Source organism: Emys orbicularis, chromosome 5 (assembly GCF_028017835.1).
Source record: "Emys orbicularis isolate rEmyOrb1 chromosome 5, rEmyOrb1.hap1, whole genome shotgun sequence".
NCBI classification, from domain to species: Eukaryota; Metazoa; Chordata; order Testudines; family Emydidae; genus Emys; species Emys orbicularis.
The window spans coordinates 87,895,893-87,920,600 of NC_088687.1; the positions used below are offsets into that span (position 1 = coordinate 87,895,893).

Genomic DNA, 24,708 nt, shown 5'->3' on the forward strand with positions numbered 1-24,708 from the left:
AGGTTTATGTATGCAACATTAATTTAATCATTTGACTCAAGTGACTGACAGGTATGTAACCTTAACAGTCTCGACACTGCTTTTTTGATGGATTATATAAGCACCGAAGCTATCTTCTCATCTTATGTTAATACTAATTATACTTTCAATGGTTGTGCAATACTTGATGCACATTAGGACTGCCCCAAAGTCATGTCTGTCAAAAAAGAGGGTGTGTTACATTTTTTTTCTCTTAGTACAAAATGTAGCAATGTAGCTGACCAAGTTTTTTTTATGTGTAAACACTTTGATTGTCTGGGGGGAAGGTACATAGTTACAACTCATGTTAACTCAGGTGACCTTCAGTATCCTATAGAAACTTGCATACAGCAATTCTTAAAAGCCTTATGAATAGGGCCCTACCAATAGGGCCTCTCCTTAGTGCCCCTCTGTCCCTTGCTTTGCTCCTCTGTGCTTATGGTGACTATAAAGAGGTGAGAAAGGAATGTCACAAGGACTTCTATATACTAGTCTCCTCCTTCCTCATAGCAGGTATTTTATACTGATTAGGTTGGGACTTGCTTATAGCTCATTGCAGTACTGGTTGACAAGTTTTGACCTGAATAGTGACTGATATGAAATGTGCTCTTACTACATGAGAGTGAAACAGGGAGGTATAAAACAATACTTTGTGGGCACAGAAATATGTCTCTCGCACTCAATTACAAATAGCCAGAATGTTTTCTTGATATGGAAAAAACAAGATGCTTGGGGCATAGTAAAAAGTTCCGAACATCCTATAAAAACTTAAGAGTGAGACTTGTGGTGGTTCAGAAATCTCCGGCTACTTGCTGAGAAATACTAACCATTGATGACTCTACTAAAATATTCATCAACTGTATGAATCTTCAGCAGAGGAGGCACATGTAGTACAGCTCTAAACAGCTGATCATTTTAAATGCAGAATAATAAAAATGAAGGATGTGTATAGGCAACATCTTCACTGATTCTTGAGTTACTCAGTTTTGTTTTCTGGCTTCCAATTACCACACAGTTGCTTTTCAGTTTCAGAAAATATTGACACATTGTGGACAGCTACTTGACACTTTGTCTCCCCCGTTAAATGCAGGAGTGGTACTGGAATTGGGGTGTGTGTCTGTGTGTGTGTGTAAATGAGGGTTATAATCTAGATTTACTTGTTTAAGAAGTTACCTTTTTGTTAGCAGATACTCTGAACTGTTTATCTGGTAGGGCTGTTGAACATTTCAATTTGATTACTTTTTAAGGCAAAAGGATTTCCATTTGTAAAAATTACAATTTTTTTCAAAGACTAAGCAGCCGATGAAATGTCTGGTATTAAATTCTGGTTCAGCTAACTTTCATGTCTTTTTAATTTTAGAATACATAAGGGGTTCAAGTTGTAGAAGATTTGTGGATATACGTGAAGAGCATGTAAGCAAGAAGAACTGCATCTTGAGTGTCTTATAACGAAACTGAACTGTTCTGGGGCCAAGCTTTCCGTTCTCCAACACTCAGAAGAACCTGCGTTTTCTAGAATTTTAAGTGAAAATAAGATGACAAAAGTTTTAAATTAAAACTCAGAATGAATATTGAAAAATCAGAAAATAAGGCAAAGAATGGCTTGCAGTCTCCCTTATTTATCAGCGATGAAAATGGAAATAAATTTACATGTAACACAACTACACCACCCTCAATTAATCATACCACCAATATAAATGGAAATTCAGCTAGCCAATGTAATAAAATGGTTGAGCATGAAGATAACATGGATTTTAAGGATGTAAATGATTTCACAACTATTTCTTTAAACCAGGAATGTATTGGAGCACTTGATCTACAAAAGACTGGGGGTGAATTTATCTGTAGAGGGGCTTCATTGAGCGATATTGATGCCACATGTGTGTGTCCTGCAACTGAACAGACTTGTATTTATGTCTTGAACCATAACTTAAAAGAACCAACCAGCCTCCTAAAAGAGAACCTTGCTCTAAAAGGAGTGCAGAATCAAAGTACTGATCAACCAGTGCCTTATAGACAGATTGACTGTAACTGTACAATGCACCTTACCCCTTTGGAATGGAGCAACAACTCTGAAATCGAAAGTGAAGTAGGTTTTGCTCATGTGGCATTAGAGGTCACTGGTGTCAATGAATCTCTTGATATGGCTAAAAACTTGGGGGAAAATATGGGAAGTGAAAACGAAGATGCATTTCTCCCTCTGACATTCATCCCTTCTGATGAAATGCATATGAGAAAAAGTTTTGAGACAAGTAGCCCTGAAAAACCTCCTAGTTCATCTGTGCTGGAAGCTTCAGGGGGCCCAAACCCATCAAATAATTGTTCAGATTTGGTAGTACTACCTCTTGCTTCTCCAGATGTTGGAGGGGTTAGTGAACAGTCTTTAAAAGGCACCAATTATGTCGATGTAGCACCACAAAATAGAGAGTCCCAAGAAATGGAAATGCAGTCCTTAAAACTAGTTGCTGAATGGTTAGATTGTCACTCTAAGAATTCGGTGTCACCAGAGCATTTTAATATGGATAAAGATTTAAAAAAGTATTTGCATAGCACACCTGAACATGGCGAAACTGACACATCTCCAACCAGAATGGTAATTAATTACTCTGTAAATGATTTATGTGCTCTGCCAATACAGAGTTTTGATCTAAGTATAGACCAAGAACAGGTGGTAAACAAAGTGAGTGAACGTTTAGCCAAAGAACAAAATGTCTCTGCTAAGAACACTGCTCTCCAAGATGTACCCAGCTATTTTGCAGTGTCTGAATCAATACAAGGCAGTATACCAAAACCAGAAGGTGCTGCTACAGCTGAGCTGAAATGTGAGGCAACTTTTGTGGTCTTCAGTCCAACAGCTGGTGAAACCAGTCCTGATTCATGTATTTCTACACCTATGACAGGATCAAAAAAACCAAAATGTTCTGTTTCAGCTTTGGCAGAAGCTGGAAATGGGCCTTCTAAATTGGGAAAGAATGATGCATTAATGAGAGGATGCAATAGAAAGATTTCACTTAAAACTAGTTCTGAACAAATTGCAGTGAAACCAAAAAATCGCTCTCCTATTGTTTCAACAATTACCAAAGCTAGAAAAGCTGAGATTGTTAGCTTTCCAAAACCAAACTTTAAAAATGTGAAGCCAAAAGTTATATCAAGAGCTGTGTTACAGTCAAAAGATAATGCTTCATTAAAAATATCTCCCAGATCCCCTCAACTCTCTACTGCCTCATCATCTTCACCAGTTTCTTCCCCAAGGCAATTGCCCTCTTCCATCAAAGCATTGAGGGAAAAACGTGATTTAGACAGAGATACTAAAGCAGAAATACCAATGACTAAGCCTCATAAGCAACCTCTTAATAAACAGCTCTTTCCTAGCCAAGTTGTACATGCTACAACTCATTCAAAGAACGCTTCTCACAAAATTCCAAAAACACTTTCAGTAAAGCAGACTCCAGAAGACATTGACAAAGCAAGCTCCTCCAATTCAACATCCTTCTCTGTTTCTGCTGCAGTTGTAACATGTGTACAGAACTCAAAAGGGAAATTGAATGACAAAATGGAAAGCAAAAAGTCCTTGGCGCAGCCATGTGTCACAAGCACCTACTGGAGTGGAGCTGAAAATGAGCAAAATTGCAATTTGGGAACTCTTTTGGAAACGGAAGAGCTAATAAAAGATCCAGCAAATGAGACATTTGAAGTTGACCCTGCTCCCTTGGTAAGTTTATGCATCTACTGTTCAATTAACTGATTTACATGTATTAAATTTGGAAACGTACATTGTACAGCCGTGAATGGAAATTGTGAGTGTTTCTTAAATCTGTAAATCTCAATACAACCTTGACTAGGGAGTTAATTCTGCTTCCATAATACTGAGGGAGAGGGAAAATCTTGAAAGGAATCCTGCCATCTCAGTTGTTTGCTAACTACTTAAAACATGCATCTACATAACTTTTTTTTTGTTTTTAAGGAAGTGTTCATCTGTTCAGCCTCAGTCCTGTTCTACTGCATGTAAAAAATACTCTGAATATGGCTAGCAGGCATGGATTTTCAAAATGGTGTATGAGAATCTCTGATATAAGTGAAGTTCTACAGTGTGACTTGTATAGAACCTTTTAAAAATACATCTTTATTTCTGTGCACTTCATTACGATGTGCACATTAACTTTTTGAGTATCTTCACACACTAACACTACCAACATTTTAAATGAAAAATATTTGGATTTTAAAGCTCAAGATAAGTTTCTCATACCAGAAATTAAATTACTTGGTTATAAAATTGGATAATATCCAAATCAGGATAATTTATGGGAATGATGTAATCCACACTTACATTGGATGCTTGGTGTGCAAGAAGTTCAGGATACTCATAAACTAGCCAAAAGCAGGTATCTAAAACCAACCAGAAAACAATTATTTTTTGGACACATTTTATTGTTTAGAAGTAAGAGAGTCACTAGTTACATTTTAGACTTGATATTTGTTTAGCTGAGGTAGTGTATCTGTCATGACTTCATTATCTCACTGATATAGTGTGTGTCTGCCTTTGTAATATTTGCCAGCATGAACTTATTGAATAGGTCAGGAGAGGTATAATCTAAGTAACTGACTGGGAGCCAGGAACTCTGGTCTAGAGTGAAATCCTGGCCCCATGGAAGTCAATGACAAAATCCCAATTGACTTCAATAATGCCAGGATTTCATCTTCTGTCTCTTTAGTTTCTTATACTGTACCTATGGCCATGTTATGGTTCAATTCCTTTGGTCTTTATTGCCTTGAGTAAGACAGTTAAACTGAGACAGAGTTTATCACCTGTAAAATATGCTGGCAGTTTAGTACATTTTGACACTTGGATGAATTCAAGGCTAAAATAACATTCTGTTATGAGTAAGAATTCTAGCTGTTTAACAAATTTGAAATTTTGATTTTTCATGGTTTCTGAGGGAGGTATACATCACACTGTCAAGATTTTAAGATTTGCAAGTCCTAGGACTAAATTCCCTCTGTTTAGATGGAATAATTGGAATATTGCACTGGAGTTTCTTTAATCAGGTTCTCATGGGGGAAAGTGATCTTGTTTTTAGTACAAATTTCTGGAAATGAGTCTGAACTGTGGCTCAAGTCAAAGTGGGTTTGGTTCTCGTACGATTAAATCATTGTGAACAAAAATCCACAAAATGTGCAGGAGCATGAGTAGGTGCTTATATTTTGATACCTATTCCTATACTACATGTGCTTCTGAGCTTGTGCTTGTTAAAAATGAGAGAGTTCTGTGGTGAAACTAGCACAACGCCAAATGTGGCATTCAGCTTGAGCCAGTGCTACCTCTTTAACATGCCCTGCATCCACTCCTTAAAGTTATAATAAGTATAGTCTCCTCTGGGTGTGAAAAGAATTATTTAGATAAATCAGTAATACATCCAGTAAATATCCTTACTGAGATCCTGATTGCTGGCAACTTTTCTTAAATGACCAAACTGGGAATCTTTTATGTTAATGTAGCCATGAAGACTTGTAGGATGCCACTAATTGTATTTCATTCAGTTCTTTAGCCCACATGTGAACTACTACTTTACCATGAATGTATTTTGAAATAAACTACTTGATTCCTATCTGTACCCAAACAAACCAGACGTTCAGAATTCGATTTAAATTAAACCTGAGTTGCAGCACTCTTTTTTTGCACAGACTTTAACTTAGGTATCCATGACCAATTTGGAATTGTTAGTGTCACCTCATATCCCAACCCATTATGTGACCTCTAAAAATGAATTTAGCAGATGCACATAACTCTGAATTGCAGAGGATAATGTTCATCTGTGTTTCTTCCTTTCCTGGACAAACTTGGACCAACTTTCCTGGATAACAAGCACCTACTTGAAATCACTTGCCTTTGTGACTAGTTTTCTTTCTGGTAATTGATGCTAAACGCCCCCCACCTACTTTATAGGCTAGCAGTGAAACAACTTGTTCTTACAATAATGTTGTGTTTTACAGGTTTCTTCAGCTAAAACTGGGGCAGCACAAGGAAAAAATATACACAAGGAAGGCCCTATCACTCTAAGAAGTATACCTGCTCCCAAGGTGAAAGTGGTGTCTTCTGTGTTTCGCTCTAGGCGAGGAAGTGAAAATAAAAATGTGTGGACAACTAAAATGTCATCTCCTCAAAGAGCTGTTCTGCCATCGAGTTCTGGTAAGAGAATTTCTATTAGGGTAACAAACTCCTTAAAAACAAGGCATTAAACTTAACCATTATTCCAGTAGGTTAGTTTTATAACATTAGTGACTAAGATATGTGACAGATCTGAACCCAGTCAGGAGTGCTGGAATCCACACAATGGTTAAAGCAAGAACAGTAACAGTCCAGCATCTCAATGTGCATCAACACTCTGGAAGCTTCTCTTTATTTAGTTTAGTCTGGGTTTCCTCTTATGAAAATGTCATAAAAAATGCTACTTGTGGTGGCTTTTGCCAATGCAGATACTAGTGCATTAAAGCTGAGGAAATTGCTCTGTTTTCATGGAAAAAATGTGGGAGGGCAGTCACTTTAGGTTGCTGTTGACCTGATTTAGACCTCATCAGGTGGTCTAGAGGAGTCTCTGGCCCTAAACAACTTCTTCCTTATCCTCTTTCCTCTAAGTAGGAGGCAGAGGTTATACGACAGCCCATGTCTACTAGATTTCTATCTTCAGTGTCCATAAATCTAATATAGAAATGAGAGGCTACTTGAATGAGTCTGAATTGTACAGTATTTGCATCTTTCACTTGGATGCATGATGATATAATAAAAGGAATTCATTTCAAAAGGCAAAAACAGTTTGTAGGTTCTTTAGTCCCTAACAATTAGGGCTTTACGAGAATGGGGAACTCCATAACAAACAATACCTACAACTAGCTCTCACCAGCTTCAAAGCACAGTTTTCATGACACTGGAGGGGCACCATTTTTAGGGTTAAACCTGATTTCTATCCCAACTATAAATCTCTGATTTAGCCATGTTCCAATTAAATGTCTTCAAATCTCATCCAGTAAAGAATGCCTGAAGGAGGGTGTGGCAATACTGTGAGGAAAATATATTAAGATTAAATATATATAGGTGCTAAGTGAAAATAGAACTGAAATCATTTGAAAGTTGTGAAAGCCAGAGAGAACAACTTAGGATACCACAGATACGAAACTTCATGATAACATTCAGCAACTCCCCATGTGCATCTCAAGGGATTTCATAGAAGCCCCATTGCTTAGACTGAACAAAACATTAACAGGTACAATCCTCCACTTGCAAGGAAAGGGACTGGGTGACTTGATGGAATGAGGGGCTCGAATTTGTTGGCCTACTGGCCATTCAGACTCAAACTGAATGTTCTAGTAAGTGACATAGTTAATCTTACTTGTTGCGATAATGTAACTAATTACAAAGGTAGTTTGAACATAAATGACTAAACTTGTAATATACTATCATTTGAAAAGCATACACCCAATTCTTCATCCAGAAAAACTTGTTCTGCATTTTGCTTGACTTTTTCCCACCCAATTTGATGTAAAAAAGCACAAAATGCTCCCCTTAATTATACATGTGGTGAGGCATGATTAAAATCCTTCTCCACGGCCCCTTTGAAGGAGAAAACCAGTCAAATCAAGTGAATAGAGCTTATTTCTGACTTCCCTTGCCCAGTATTATGGCAAATATTTTTTTCAGCCTTTCATAGTTTCCCAAGGAGAACAGTAAGATTCTTTGATCAGCTGCAGCATACTCTAATGGTATAATAGAAAAATTAATATGAAATCTACCATCTGTTCAAATAGCTTTCCCTATACAACAGTGAATATTTTTAAAAAACAGCTTTATTAGAAATGTATTTCAAGAAAGCTTCAAGTGACAATTGAAATATTGACCCAGTCATTCATTCATAATCAAGAAATACTTCCTTTTTAACTAATTTATCACTTCCCTTTATCCATGAATGAGTAATTTAGAAAAGCTCCAATAGTTAAAACTAGAACAGAAACCAGGCTGTAAGAGTATAAGGCAGTCTTAGATCACTGAATGTATGCCATTTATTCCACAAAGAATGGCTTGTCTAATAGAATTGAAACCAACTGAGTTTCCATTGTCCCTATGCACAACTGGTAAAGCTGACAGGTAACCAGTCTCTACTATAAAGTTTACATATACTTCCCATTTTAATAATGGAGGCCAATCTTATTTCAAAGAACCATGCAGTAAAAAGCTGAAATGATGAGAGCCAGGAAAACCATTTGCAGCAAACAATGTTTAATTTACCTCTTGTGTTCAATGTCTGAACTGAACTATGTCTACAGATTACCTCTGTGTGTGTGTGTGTGTGTGTGTTGTTGTTATTATTATTTATTAGTTCTGCCTCATTATTTAGTACTATGCAAGGCTTTGCTAAGTATTAAAAAAGCTAACATACTTCCCAGGTACTCTGATCTGAAAGCATGTTTTCAGGCTGTATTCAGAAGCCTAGCAGAGAGGGTTCACACATATATGCAACACCCCCACCCCAAATGCTTGCATGTGCTCTCCTGCTAAAAATCTGATGTGGACAATCCAAAAGCAGAAGGATCAATGCCAGATTATGCGTTGCAATGGGCAGATCCTGCAACTTTCGCTTGCTTCTTTTTTGAGAGGTAGAACCTCCTTCTTTAAAGATCCATCTTTATCCCAAACCAGTGGTGCTCTGTTTTATGGACGGGCTTATGGAAGGAGTTTCATCAACTGTTTTCAGTGGAGTCCTCTGTACTCTACCGAATTCCCATAAACACCAACATACTTGACTGTAGAACTTGGGTTGTTCCTGTGGAATGGTGTAGAACTTGCGAGGCACTCAAAGGCTATACGTTCTGATATAGTTCCTCCTGGATATCATTAATAGGGTTTTCAGCTAGCTCCTGTTTGGGACAGGCATCAACTCTTGAAGTCCACTAGGAGTGCCAAGTGTAGGGGGGCTCATCCCACTTAGGTTATAGCCTTTAAGAACCTAGCCAATCTCAGACTTTGCACTCTTCTCTTTGGTGCCCTCCAGTATGCTTTCCTTGTGAGTGATGTTACTTGAAGCAGTCACCTCGTTCTGGATAGTGGGGTAACTCATGGCCCCTTCCTCTGCTATATCTTTTCAGTTCTCCATACCTGTTATAGTTTTCACATCAGCAGGACTTCCTCTTTCCATATCTAATCAAGTTTTTTTCTTCCTAAATTCTGCCCTAGCGCAAGGCACAGAATATCTTCCTCTGTATCTGGAGGGTTCTTTGCCTAACTCTGTGTGAAGTGTTCAGGTGACAATTTTTGTCCTTTGAGTGCCCTTGCAAGGGACTTAAAGCCTCCTGATCATTCATTCCTCCTGAAGCTTTATTTCTTGTCAATACGTTGGTAAGTCACCTTTACCAGTCCAGCCGAACCTGTTCCCTCAGACTAATGATCACTTCTTGGTTAACCCTACATAGACATGCTTTGCTGGGCAGCTCTCTGGAGCTCTGTGCACAAACAAAGGACTGCCCCGAACCTCTGCATCAGCCAATGCATCATTTGGACACAGAATGGTCAGGAAATCACTTTATGGCTAGAAAGAAACATTTTGATCCTTCAGCCTGACCTCAGCATAATGTAGGTGATGGAGTGCAACCAGTCATTAGTATTAAACCTGCAGTTGGAAGGAGAAATCTCACTGGCTGTGTATATTACAGAAGATGCTGTATTTGACAGGCCCAGTGACAAACTAGAGGAGTTTTCATTGTGTATCCAAACCAGACATTTTCTCTCTGCTCTCATGTGTTAATGGATAACTACTACGGTTATCCAGAGTCCCTGTAAGATCTGCGGATGGTAGGTTCAATTAGAATAGACAGTTCACTGTTAGCAAGAGAAACACAGGTAAAAGTTAATGAGTGGTAAAATTGCTTTCTTTGTCATATGTCTCAAATTGTCTTAAAGCTAAAGTAGGTCACTCCATGAAGCTGTGCCTGGTATTAATTTGGTAGATTAGACTTCCTTTCTTCTTGCCAAGTACTCTTGAGGCCTGGTTTTAATGCAGGGGAGTGGGATAAACCTGACCCATAACCTTAGCAACAGAACTTTTAGAATGAAGGAATAAATAAATAAAAACACATCTAGACATACAGCTTCTTAAGGGGAACGTTCTTCGATCTATGCAGTTTCATTTTTGGCAGTCACAACAAACTGCACTATGGCATTCAGCATATCCAGTCCTTTTGGTTTCAAGGCACACTCCTGTTTTTAATGCATTGCACCTGAAGCAGGATGAATGTTGTAACAATGCTTGCAGAGACTGGCTTTAACAGTCCAAATATCAGTATTGTCTGAAATATATCTACACCCATGAGAAAACTTTCCTCTTGGAGTGAGGTGTGTTCCAGTTCCTGCAGGGCAATTTCTTGGTACTAGATCATAACTTGTAAAGACTTGCTGGGATATTCTCGTACCATTCCTCAACCATATTCATTAGCCTTGAATTTTGTTGAATATTTTCTCTGAGAAGACCAAACTAATAACCTTTTTTCTCTTCCTGAACTAATTATAAGGGGAGAGACTGTGTATTCTGCAGAAGTGAATGCTTTTCCTCATGCAAGTCATGACCATGTAGTGTAATGAAACAGAAATTTGACAATTTGTATCCATAATATATCTAAGCAAGTACACAACATTACATGCTACCTGCAGGCTTCAATCCTATTGATGAACAAAATGTTCCTAAAAACTAGCCAGCTACTCATGCTGCTAACTTTGAGAATTTGGGATGGGTCTTTTGACTTAAAGAAATTTTTTTTATAAAGTTTTCATAATGCAAAGAAGCTTGGCAATTAGATTTGCTTCGAAGTAGGATCTCTTGATTGGAGGGGTGTCTTCTCCCCCCAACCACCCATGGGAAGGGGATGGTTGGAAAGGGGGTGGGATGTGTAGAGAGGAGTGAAAATCCTTAAGACAGATGTTGTGTATAGATGTGCTTTTTCCTATTGTTGTCCACAACAGGATCTGGCTTTATTCTGCTTTCCTTGTATACCATTAATCACTTTGTCTCCCTACAGTGCTTGCCATTACAAAGCCAGTGCTTTCCAACAGTGTTGTGAGGTTTGTTTTTGTCTATTCTTGATAAAAATCAAGTGCGATGTTCTATTTATCATATGATATTTGCAGGTAAATGTTGACTTTTAATTAACTCACATCTGTGCATCAGTGGACTGATTGCTGGTTCTACTTGTTGTCACAGCATTGATTTATTCAAATCTCGTAGCTGTGGAACTTGCCCAGATGCACTGCAAAAACCTGAACAGCATCAGGCTGTAATGTAGCGCTGCTGATACTCAGAAGCCTTCCTATCCCTGCAGCAAAGATTGTGCAGGATCATGGTATGGAGGCCAAAGCTTAAATTGGGTGAGATGACCGGGACAAAAGCATGGAAACCGAATATGAAGGTCCTATGATTGCTTATTGGCAGAAGTGGAATGGGCAGGCCTTGCTACAGGAACACATGTTGCTACTGGTGGAGCTGCAGCCAGCCTCCTGGAGGCTGAAGCACACCTGGCCGCTACCAGTACTCCTTGAGGAATTCGGCGCCACTGTGCAGGTGCAGAATTCATGTCTCCTGCAGATATCTTTCTGATTGGGAAGCAAAGGGAAGCCACAAGAGTGGTCATGCAACCCTCCCCAGCAGTGTTTCTGGGTGCCTGGAGCAGCTGGTAGAGAGGTAAATAACCACGGGGGAAGGAGAGGGACACAGTGCTGTGGACACCCTGGCCTATGGCTCCTACCCTATGCTGGGCTCAGCTCCTAGTCCTGGCTTGGCTGGGGGTTGGAGAGGATGGGACTTCATCTTCCCCTGCATGGAGCAGCCAGGCTAGGTCAGATCCACCCCCAGAAATCTTCCCTGGCTGCAGGAAGCTCTGCACTTTCCCCTGCTTCCTGCTCCCATTGCTCCTCAGCTGCAGGGGGAGGGGTCACTGTATGGGGAGCTGCTCCACTGTTCACCCAACCTCTGTACATCTGCCCCCCCCCCAGACCCTCCTGCTGAGCCTCACCTCCCCCCACCCCACTCAGCTGCACCTAGACCCACTGCAGAGTTATTACTCCTGCATTCAGAACCCCCAACAAGCCCCTGCACCCAGATCCCCCGCACTGCACCCAGATCCCTGCACTGAGCCGCCCACACCCAGATTGTCCCACACTCTCAACCCACACTTGGATCCTGTTGGGCTGAGCCTGCCCACCCACACCTGGTGTGAAGGTAGGGCCGGCTCCAGGCACCAGCTTGGCAAGCAGGTGCTTGGGGCGGCCACTCCGGAGAGGGGCGGCAGGTCCAGCTATTCGGCGGCAATTTGGCAGACGGTCCCTCACTCCCGCTCGGAGCGAAGGACCTTCCGCCAAATTGCCGCCACAGATTGCGATTGTGGCTTTTTTTTTTTTTTTTTTTTTTTTTTTTTGCTGCTTGGGGCAGCCAAAACCCTGGGGCAGGCCCTGTGTGAAGGGGCAGGCCCAGCACTGCCCTTGCACTGTCAGGGTCTGGTGCAGCCTGACTGCTGAGTCCATATCCTGGGCAGGCGCTGTAGCGTGATCTCCCACCTCCATGCAGCCAGTGGCCCATGCTCCCCACTGCCATGCTGGAAGCCTCCACCTTTATCTGACCAATAAAATTGCAGAGTTTTAAAATGTTGTGGGAAGAATTTTTATTTTTTTTTGGTGCAGAATTCCCTCAGGAGTATACCAGGGGACTTCTGGCCCTGCAGCACAGACTGCAGGCAGCAGAGGGAAGAGGAACAAAAGTAGGGAATGCAATCCTCTGTGGGACTATTTCAGTTCAGCCCCACAATGGCAAAGCATAGGGTTGTTGGCACAATTCTGCCTCTGTCTGGGCCCAGTACAGCTGTGTCAGTGGGGTGGCTCCAAGCCTGCTGATGCATTTTGGGGAAAAGTGGAAAGTCTGGAGGGTTGCATGGGAAGCAGTGTTCTGAGCCTGTGAATGAGGGTTCAGAGCAAGGGGCATATTTCTGAGCTATGAAGTGGTTAAATAAGGAGCCCCACCTTGGATGGTTGGGTGGCGGACAGCGTGTTTCTGTTCAGGTGGGGGTTGACTTGGAGGGAACTGAAGGGGTTTGGAAGGTTCTGGGCAGAGAGTAATTGTCACTTGAAGTTGTGAATGAATTGGTGCTGTGGAGCATAGAGGAAAATGGTAAGAGATTCTGGAATAAAGGATGAGGTTGGAACTGAACAGTAAGGGGGCAGCAGAGACGACAATACTGTTCTCGTGCTCTGTCCCACTTGTTCATTCTGGAAGGGAGGTGATGGACAGGGAATAGTGAAACTGTTTTCTTCTTGCTTACCAAAATATTGCTGTGTAACACTCATGAGCGTGCACTAGTTTTATTTTGAAAATATTAACTTGTAGGGGGAGGGGTGTTTGTGTATACACAAGCTGCTGCTTACAGCTCCACCATATTTTTGGTATGAGCTGCTACTGGATCCTAAATCGGTGTCAAGGAGGAGCACTTTCATAATGACTCGTGGATAAATGAACTAATATTCTAGAATGCCGTCTCACATATGGAATGGGGTTTTGCCTTGAGTCATGTTATCCCCCCAATCAGAGTGTCTCAACCATTCCAGACTACTGTACCTCTTTCAGGAGTTTGATTTGTCTTGCATACCCCAAGTTTCACTTCATTTAAAAATTACTTGCTTATGAAATCAGACATAAAAATACAAAAGTCTCACAGCACACTGACTGAAAAATTGCTTACTTTCTCATTTTTACCATGTTATAAAATAAATTGCAATATAAATATTGTACTTACATTTTAGTATATAGAACATAGAGCACTATAAACAAGTCATATGAAATTTTAGTTTGTACTGATTTCGCTAGTGCTTTTTATGTAGCCTGTTGTAACTAGGCAAGTATCTAGATAAGTTGATGTACCCCTGGAAGACCTCTGCGTACCGCCAGGGGTTGAGAACCAGAGCCCTATGTAAAGAGAAGTACTTAAAGGGACAGCAACAACCTAACTCACTTGTCTAAGAACTCTCAACACTATTATTAGTAATTCCCAAGACTATCATAACAAAAACTTGTCTATATTTTTATTTTGCTCATTTTGTATATTTGACAGATGTTTGTGAATTGATAGTTTAATTCTTTTCCCTCGATAGTTTGCCACTGTACTCTGTTAAACCCACAAATGGAAGAGAAATATTTTGAAAAATAAATGGTAAAACTTAATTGGTAGTGGGACTTAAAAGTATGTGTAGCACCTCATCTATTCTTTGTGTGTAGTTGCTCTGATAAACACTATAAAAACAGAGGCAGGATTAATACATTTCTGAATGCTAGCTGAGCTAGACTGTAGCACAGTCTACTTGTAGACTTAGTAGAACAATCCTTGGAACGCTCAGATAGCTTTCTGAAATGTATTAATCCTGCCTCTGTTTTTATAGTGTTTATCAGAGCAACTACACACAATTACAAAAATGTTTAAAGATGAGTCTGCTGGGAAAAATGCCTTTGTGCATCTTTTCCCATGATTTACTTAATACCCTTGCCATCTGCTGAAAATGTCTCATATTAGAAAACACAGTCAAGGACTGCATTCATCTTAAAATGGCCAAAACTGCCTTCTCCTACAGATTAAAACTAGATACATTTTGTCATGTCTCTAAAATTCAAAATATCCCCTTAAAATCATTGAACAAGTTTTAACCCTTCCAGGATAGGGACAACTACTTTTTTTCACTTGCGTTTAAAAAAAAAAAAAATCCAGGAATCCTGACCCGAATCTTAGAAGTGTAAAACTATCAAGATTCAAAACTGGTTCTTTTTCATGTTAAGTTTTTCTCTGCAGCTCTAAGAGAAACATTTCCAACAATCTTCCTTTGTGCGCTTTAATCTACCCAAATTGCCAGCTGGGAAAAGCCACAAGGCTTATATTCCCTGTATGTCACATAGGGTTACCATACGTCCGGTTTTTCCCGGACATGTCCGGCTTTTCGGCAATCAAACCCCCGTCCGGGGGGAATTGCCGAAAAGCCGAACATGTCCGGGGAAAAATGCCGGCCGGGCACTTCCCCTCCCGCGGCTGCTCTGCTCCTCCCCTGGCTCTTCGGCTCTGTTTAAGAGCCGAGCGCTACGGGCTTCGGGCAGCCCCCATGCCTCCGGACCCCAGCCGCCGGCCGGGCACTTCCCCTCCCGGGCTCCGGCGGCGCAGGGTCCGGAGGCATGGGGGCTGCCCGAAGCCGGTAGCGCTCGGGCAGCTCGGCTCTTAAACAGAGCCGAAGAGTCAGGGGAGGAGCAGAGCCTCCGGCCGCGGCGGCTCTGCTCCTCCCCTTGACTCTTCGGCTCTGTTTAAGAGCCGAGCGCTACGGGCTTCGGGCAGCCCCCATGCCTCCGGACCCTGCGCCGCCGGAGCCCGGGAGGGGAAGTGCCCGGCCGGGGGCGCAGGGTCCGGAGGCATGGGGGCTGCCCGAAGCCCGAGCGCTACCGGCTTCACGGTTTGCCGGGCAGCCTCCAGACCCTGCGCCCCTGGCTGGGCACTTCCCCTCCCGGGCTCCGCTGTGCTGGGGAAGCGCCGGCCGGGGGTGCAGGGTCTGGGGGCTGCCCGGCAAACCGTGAAGCCGGTAGCGCTCGGGCAGCCCTTTTCGCATGGCTGGGAGTGGGAGGGAGGATGGGGCGGGGAAGGGGCGGAGTTGGGGCGGGGCTGGGGTGGGAAATGGGCGGGGCCAGGGCCCCATGGAGGGTCCTCTTTTTTTTATTTGTTAGATATGGTAACCCTAATGTCACAAAGCTCCATGAATTGTGGAAGCTTTTCAATCAGTCCTAAACCTGAAATATTTAAAGATGGCTTTGATAAATGATGCTTTACCCTCAAAATTGGAATCTACCTTTAATCCTAGTGTTCAGTTGACAGTTAAGTATGAAAAGCAGAATTATAAACACACTTCCACATTGATTAGAGAGCTATGTGGGTACCGAGTATCTTTCTTCACTATCACTTTTGATGAGGGCTGGGATTGTATAGTTTTTACAGAGGAAATGTTAAATTGAGATTTGATATGGGGAGGATGGAGGCATAGATCTGGCGAGAGACAATCTAACTTCTGACAACTTGATTTTTGGGGGGGGGGGTGTCTCAAGCATATTTTCCCAGTATGACTTCTGTAGCACAGGAAGTTCAAATGCCAGCATCAAGAAGCTTTTAAAGTTATTTTAGCCCATGATGATCTGCTCAAGATTCACAAATGAGGTTGACTTTTTGGTTTAGGTAATGAAGTTTGAGCTTAGCAAGTCCTGATAAATTAACATCATTCTATGAATGTTTTCATTCTGGTACAAGAGGTACTTTTAGCCTACTTGACACGATGTAGTTAATACATACTTTTATTTATTTATTTACTTTAAGTTCTAAGCAGAAGCCCACTCATTACTCCAAGGATGAGGAATGCAGTACTTCTCACTCTGCATGACAGTAACTAGAATAAATAATTGATTCAGGCTTATTACACTGACAGAACGGGTGACTGCTTTTATTCTTTATAACACTGCTTATTCTTATCTGGCCTAGTGTCTTCTGACTGGCCATGCTGTTCTTCCAGCGATACTAGCGTATATGTCATATCTGCCTGTTTCTCTCTCAGTAGTCTTGGGACTCTTTTCTGCACTGTTCCCCATCTAAGGAGCACCCTTTTTCTGATCTGGTTTGTAAAGCCACTACTATCCTTTTTAAATATCTCTTGATGTTCCACTTCATTATGCCTACAAGAAACTTGTCAATTAAGCCTTCTACTTAATTCTATATAATTTTTAAAATTTCACTTAAAAAAAAAAAAGCTGTTCCCTCATGCATGCACTAGACTTCACTAATTAACTGTATAATCTTAATGAGGCTCCTCCTTTTTGTTCCCCAATCTTATGTCATATCTGAAATTGGTCTAGCTTCTCGGTGCAAGGATCCTGTCTTACCAGTATTGGGAAGCTTCAGCACATAAATGGGGTGCTGTTAAAATAAAACAAACAACTGTAGTAACATGGAGGAATTGAAATGGTTATATTTTTAAGCGTGGGAGACTTGGATTGAATTGGGAGTTTTCACAGACTTCCTTTGTGAACTTTGGTAAAATAACTTTAGTGTATTTGTTCCCTTTGGGGGTACCTCTCTACTTTTACAAGGGGCCTTCTGAGGATAAACTATAAATGGCTGGGAGGTGTTTCTGATACCAGCACAGAGAGGGGGCATATAAGAACCCATGCCATTAAATTAAGAATGCACTTGTATTATGTAGTCGAGGAAGCTCTAGGATTTTAATGAAAATTCAAATAAGTTAATGTCAATTTGAGATGATTCTTCAGGTGAGAGGAATAAAATGGGTGCCCTAAAAATACTGAGCAAGAAATTAGTTAAGATGATGCTGAGGAAATACTTTGCATTTATATACTGCCTTCCATCTAAGAGCTCACTGTAGCTTCAGAATGCTCCTGGAAGTTAGATAAGTATTCTACAGCTGGAAAACCGAATTGGAGATTAAGCGATTTAATCAGTTTCCAGTAGAAATCTGTGGCAGGTCTCATGACTCCATCTTGTGCTTTGAACCAAATACCATAGTCCCCCTCTGGAAGAAGTATGTTTTCCAACAGTTAATATTTTTTTAGCCACTAGGTGAAGTGGATGAATTAACCACATTCCAGAGTGTAGGAACTAATCCAGGAAATATTTTGAGATGTAATTATTCAGTTTTTTCTTAGCATTTATCATTCTGCTCTTAAGTTTGTAAATGAGAGGAAGGAACTTTTTCCAGCTTACATGTGATACTTGGTTTCTTCTTGGAATTAGCTACTTAATGGCCTCAGGCCACTGCTACTTGGAGATTCCTCCCCAAATTAATTTTTCTAAAACTGCAGTTTGGTGTTCGTTAGTGACTTTTACGAATATTTTCCAAGAGAGCACTGATCTCTAGGGAACCGAAAAAGAACATGGGTCACCTATGAACAGGACCCGTACTTGACGTTTCCAAAGCTGGGAACTCAGCACCATTGAACTCGCTGTTTTTATGTAAATTCTCAAAATTACTTTTGTCATAAATCAGCTGCATTCTCAAGACCATTGTCTGAGCTTTGAAAACAAACGAAGGGGTCTGGAGATATTTGCAGATGTTAAGTTCAGGATGTGCTGTTCAAGCAGGGTTTCTCGAAGTCTTTCTCTCACTCAGCTTCCAGATCTCTGCAGTGGAAGTTCATGGAAAGAATGAATAGGCCTCTTTCGTTTTGCTTTTAAAGATGAACCCAGCAACATCCCTCTCAATGCCTGGCATCTTCGGTACGTAGAGATGTGTAACAGGTGGCTAACTGAACAAATACAGATTCTTACCAACATGAAAATATTGCAGATTCAGCTTGTACTGTTTCTATACTACCTGATTCTGGAAGTTCTGTAATATTCTTACTTTGCCAAGAGTCTAATGTAGACTGTGGAAGAGGAGTCGTGTATTTAAAAAAAAAAAAAAAATCATTTACTAGATCGATTAGATCAAGTCATTCTGTAAAGTAAAAATTATTCTTGGCACTATTCAAAAAAGTTGGTAGCAGTTGCTTTGTGGCTTTAAATTTTCTCAGTTTGGGAGCTGTTTAGCTTCATTTGTTTTAAGCTACACCACTCACAATTTGTACCAGATAGTGGTTTCTGGCATCATGCAAACTCCCACAAAAGATCCAAACACTCAAGAATGGATTCTCAATGTTTCTATGATTTCTTAAGTACTTCATTACCTTACTGCAATAACTTGCAAACCAGAAAATCACAGAAACCTGGCTCTTTATCAGGTCTCAGATTTAAAATTAGAGTGACGTAGTGACATCTGACTCAGATCAGTTATTCTTAAGTTACAAAATGTACACTTAACATGTCAAAATAAGTAGTAAAATAGCACTTGGTAAAGTGTTTCTTTTCTGGTACACCTGTAATGTCACTCATCTAATTTGCAGATTACTGAATTTTGCAATGAATCTTAATTATCAGGATGACTTAATGAGGTCCTGCTACACATTTGTAACTTGCATATATAAGTGGAACATGCATTTATAACTGCTCTTTTGTGTAGTTAATAGTAAACCAATACATTACTTTACCTATCCTTAATTTTTAGTATTAAACAGGCCAGCATTGTCTATGAACAAAACTCAGTGAATTGTTAGTCTTTGAGCTTGAAATTTTATGGACATAATCTTACAGCACCATCTGGTGTTGAGAAGTATATTCATTTATGACGAGATGCATATACATTCATGAAGCTTCTTCCTTCCTAAATCTCCATGTAGTGTCCTACTTTGTAAGACAGCCTAAAGCTTTTATGATCTTCATACAAATCTTACGTCTTTACAAAGATGTCACTTAATCCCTCATGCCCAAGAGTGAGAGGGGGACTATTGACATACCTATATGAAAACTAATATGGCATAAACTGGAGTATCTTAAATACCTGGTTTAATCATATTGCAACTAGGTCTCATACATGGTATTAATCTGAATTATGTGGTCATGGCAAGTGGGGGGGGAAGTCCTTTTTTCTTGATGAAACTGATGTGCTATATTTTAACATTGCATGTTCTGCCTAAAACAAAACATGCCTAAGAAGAGATTACACCCGAAGAAAGGGAAATCAGGCAAAACTTTAGTGATCATAATATCCAGATGCCCGTATCTCTCTACTTCTTCTAAAATAGCATTTAATCTTCCCACTCTTGTTCTTTGTTTACATATAAAGAGGTTACCTTACTTGTCCTGTTACTTAAAAGGGGTTTTGGAAAGCTCAGCACCTGAAATCAGATGTAAAGTGGCATTAATCAGAGCTGGCAAAGGACAATCCAGTGATCGTTTAATATACCATTTTTCAATTGAAACTCTGGGAACAAGAAAATTCTGATATACGTAACTTCTCCTGTGGTTATAATCCTTTATTTTAATCCTAATGCATGTTAGTACAGTTTTCCTGGAATGGAGCTGGAAGTCCATTTAGCTAAACATATATTCAATTGCAGATGCTCTGGCTTAAATAGTAAAGTTGTCCTGTTAATTAATACTACCGTAAATGTCATCTGAAAGTGACAATAATACCTCCATTCTATCTCAAATAGGTTATATTTAATACTTTTCACTTTTGTCACTTCTGTTTACAAGCTCCAATTGACAGGACATGTAAATTTTATGCAAAAACATCTTTGTGCCAGTATAACTGAATGGCAACAAAGTTCTGAGAATACGATTTATCCAATCTTGCAGACCCAGAAGTCTTTTGAGCTATCATTTCAAGTATAGTAGAACTTGCTGCTCTTGTTCATGGCTTGTACTCGTTCTGCTTCCATATGGCTCAATTTACTTTCCAAAAGAAATTGCATATTGGTGCTATTTGTGTCTCATCTGAAAATCAGCATACATTAGGCTTCAGCTATCAGCGTCTCTTTAAAGTTCTATCTTTCTCTCCCTTAAATTAACAGGAGTGGAAACTTCTTTCAGAGGGAAGCCTGCCTCTGTGAAAACATCTCTAGCATCTTGGGCCAGTTCTGGCAAATCACTAATTAAATCAAAAGTGCCCATTCGGAGAACTGCTAGCATCTCTTCAATCAGTACCCAGAGTGAGCAAAGTACTTGCAGTAATAATTGTAAGTATCTTTGTCAGAGTTCTCTGCTGTTAACTATTGTTCTCCAGGACCAAATCCTTCAGTCCTTAGCTGGGAAAAATTTATTTGAATGGGATTATTGCCTAGCTAAGGATTACTAGTTTTGGCCCTTAGGAATGTTGCCTTTTTACACATCTTTCATCCTAAGAGGCACATCCTGTAGTCTTCTCAGTTGAAGGGTCTTGAGACTTGGTTCCTGACTTAGCAAAAATGAACTTCTTTTAATTAAAAAACTTTCTACACTCTCTTGGTGCATTCCAAAACTTCCTGGCATTACTGAGCACGATGCTTTCCTTGAAAGGGCTTTTTGTATATGGTGTAATAAGTTCAGAAAGTTTGAGCATTGTGAATTGGATGTTTGTGGTAACACTGAGAACAGTGCAACACAGCCCCTTTGTACCCATTTTTTGATGAACTATAATTCATATGTTATCCTGGTGTGTTCTTAAAGAAATGTACTATATAGATGAGACTTTAACATTTAATTGCTTTCTTGTTTGAAAGTTCTGAAATATACAGTTTCAAATTATTAAACTAAAGTAAACATCATCGTGTACAATTTAAACATTTGGGTGTACAATGTAAATGTAAAAACAATGAATTCCTGATAAAATGATGATCAGTCTAAATTACATATTGTTTATGGCCTTAAACAGTGGATAAATGAATGAAAACTCTTGTATATCAGTTGCAGGAATGTTAGGGAATGAAAAACATGCAAAAAGCAACATAAATTAACCCATTGATGGGGAAAGTGATTCTAACATTAAAGCTATTTAAATTTAAATTCAAATATCCTCTTACTATTACATTGTCCTATTTTGTCTTTGGGGTTGGGGAAGGAAGTTCCTTTATGCTAAATTACTTTATTTAAAAAAAAAAATGTTCCTGAATTGATGATGATCCATAGTACACATTTCTTTATCACTGAGTTGTCCTGTTTGTTCCTGCAATTTTTCTTTTCTCCTGAAAATAAAAACCTACCATGGGCTGAAAGGAATATGTATTTTTTGTATTAAAATTTGCAACACATTTCTTCTATAATCAGATTTGGTTCTGTTGCCCTGACAGCCATGTTGACTTTTGCTGTTCAATTTTAGTACCATGACTGAAATTTCTAAGGAGGTTGTAAACGCTTTGTGCTCTCTCTCTACTAACAAAGAAAGGTTCATCGCTTCATAACAAAGAGATGTATTCCTTTCAGATTAAGCATCCAAACCGATGACTCTTTCTTAGTGTGATTTGCTAGCTGGTTTAATTTGTTTTTGTCCTCTGCCTTGAAGCTTACAATTCTTTCCACTCTAATTCACTAAGAGCAAGCATGAGGAATATGAGAGGGTGAACATGGCTGCAGTCTTTCTGGCTTTAAGCTTGCTTTGATTCTTTTTAAATGACTATACCAGGAGGACTCCGCAGTTGTACAGAAACTGATTTTTCTCCTCATATTTTCATCAATTCTACACTAGCACCACCGACTGATTCAGGAAGCCACTATGATATTACCTTATTGACTTTGCTGGTAGTGGGATCTTACAGCTTTTTTATTATTCCTTTGTTAGCCACGTTTACTGGGAAAAGAAGTAGGTCGTTAGCCTTTTTTAAATAAAAGCATGTTTGGTTTCTTGTTAGTTGGTAAAATCTATCAAATTAAATGCTTTAATTTGCTGTTTTCCCAAAGAAAATGCTTTTCTTAATTTAAATTAATAAATTTACAGAAAATGTTCAAACTGAATCTTGACTTCAATGTTTTTGTGATTGTAATCATATTTGGATTACATGTGATTAATATTTTCTGTGCAGTGCATTTTTTTGCTGACATTTTGAACCATCTTGTAGAGAGAATCAGTACATTTTTTACTTTTTTCCTAGAGGTATACAGAGTATTTCTTCTTGTCCTTATGTGATAGTTAGCTTATTAGACAATGACATCAATATAAAATCATAATTGGCAAAATCTAAAATTCTTCACTATCAGGTTACTGGGACATTCAAAGGTCAAGATGGGATACTTCTTCAGTAAACGTAGTGTAATGTAAAACCTAGGATAATATAGTCCTGTTTGACATTAAACTGACAAACTGTTTAGCTTGATATTTAAGATGTTTAGTTGATATTTTTCTGTAAAAATTCATGAAATATAACCTTCCTGTTGCTGCCTGATCAGTCCTTTGTTATGATTCTCCTAGAGGGTTAAGTTTCTTATGATAGTAACATGCTGCCTTTGAGTCTAATTAGCACTTAAGTTTTATGACTCTCTTCTATCTTCTAAGGAAACTCTGTGTTTGTGAAATTTTGGCATAATGTAATTGTGTATAATAAAGAAAAGTATAATTTGCATGTGAGTTAATTATTTGCACTAGTAAATGTGGTTGAGGATTGCAAAATTAGAATTGCAGCACCCTGACCTTTTTTTAGCAATTGTGTAGTGTGCACATGGTAAATTGTATTATGATGTAAATAAAGATTGAGAACACGAGTGTGTAAATCGTAAGGCTTGCAAGTATGAATTCCAAGTGCTATTTTTTCCTTGTATAGGAGTAATTGCATGCAAAGAAAATAAAGCAAGGTGTAGTATTTCAGCAGTAAGATGCTGATCTCAGCAATTCACCTTGAACCATAGAAATATAAACCAGTCTGCTTTCACCTTGGCTTGACTTGCATGATGCTGTTCAGTAACTTGGTGGGGCTATTTTACATCTTCTATTACTGTATATAGAACAATTTGGGGGTGTCTCACTGGTGGAAGTTTAATATATAACAGCAAAATTATTTTTGAGTAATACTTTGATATACTATGAAATTCTCAGGAGTATAATCAGACAACTATAACTCGTTAGTCTGAATTATGGGCTCAAATGTCTAAAGTGCATATGCATTTTTTGCACATGCCTGACTTGGACTGTGTGAACAAACCAAAACTGCAAAACTTGGGCTTTGAAATGCATACAATGAGATTAGTCTTGGTGAATATCAGACAAAGCTTTGTGCCAATTTATCCATGTGGATAAGATGGAAATACAGAAGCCTATACTCAGCTATTTGTGATTATATTATAAAATGTTACTAATTAAAGCTATAGGAAATAGGCCATCAGTAACTTACCCAAGAGACTTCGTTTTTATAAAACATCTAGCTAAATGTGGTAGGCTAATTCTCTCTCTCTCTCTCTATACATGATTTTTGCAATAGCTACAAGTGCCACAATCATCGTCAAGAATGGAGAATGGCCTTCAAAAGCTACCTGTCAAAATGGCATTTCTGGATCCATCTCTTTGAAGCCAGTGCCCAGACCTAGAGTGTACTCCTTAAAATCCACTCCAAAAGGTATCTGGATCTTTTTGTACATAATGAAACTAAAGTAATTCTTCACTAGCTTACATTGTTTTACATTACTGTTGCCCAAAGCAGTGGTCCAAGAAACACTTGTTGGTAGTTTTGTGGAAAACTAGCTGATTACATGATGGTGTCTTATTTCCAGCTGTTCATGTTGCATTAAGAGGGCCAAAAATATATTACTTCTGCTGTAGTTGCCAGAGGATTGCTATGCTGTTGCAAATGGGAGATAAGTGGTCCACTAGATACTGTATATAAATGTATTTGCTCCAGAATGACCTTAAGACTACTTCCATTTCCAACAGATATTGAAAAGTAGTAATTCAGCACCTTCATCAGACTCTAACAGAAAGTGTGATCTGATCTCATACTCAGTTATACCAAACACTTGCCACGTATGACTGTAACAAAACAATATTATTCTGCCTTAATGTTGCTGAGTTTGCCATTAAAGTTTTTTTGCATTAAGCCTAAGTTTGAACTATTACTGTTTGGTATCTGTTGGAGATGGAGGTGGAAAAGGGCACTTGCCAATGGTTAAGTAAATCAAAATAGAAGGGAGTAGATGGTCTATCTTGGTGGCTATCTTCGCGCGACTTGTTACCTGGTAACAGAGCACAACATGAAAGAGCGGGGTAAGGCAAAAAAATATGTATAAAAGGAGTTCATGTCC

At 39.4% G+C, this 24,708-nt stretch overlaps 1 protein-coding gene across 2 annotated transcripts in view; it reads left to right on the forward strand.

The window, feature by feature from the left end:
- The first annotated feature begins 1,582 nt into the window (after nt 1-1,582).
- Nucleotides 1,583-24,708, forward strand: part of MTUS1 (microtubule associated scaffold protein 1) — a 151,542-nt gene continuing 128,416 nt past the window's right edge. Inside the window, exons 1-4 of one of the 2 annotated variants that reach the window (XM_065405100.1) lie at nt 1,583-3,730; nt 6,010-6,205; nt 20,520-20,684; nt 23,892-24,026. In XM_065405100.1, coding sequence (XP_065261172.1) covers nt 1,583-3,730; nt 6,010-6,205; nt 20,520-20,684; nt 23,892-24,026 — 2,644 coding nt within the window. Of the gene's footprint in view, nt 3,731-6,009; nt 6,206-20,519; nt 20,685-22,092; nt 22,283-23,891; nt 24,027-24,708 lie in introns of those variants that run through there. The other variant, XM_065405101.1, reaches the window with a different exon arrangement.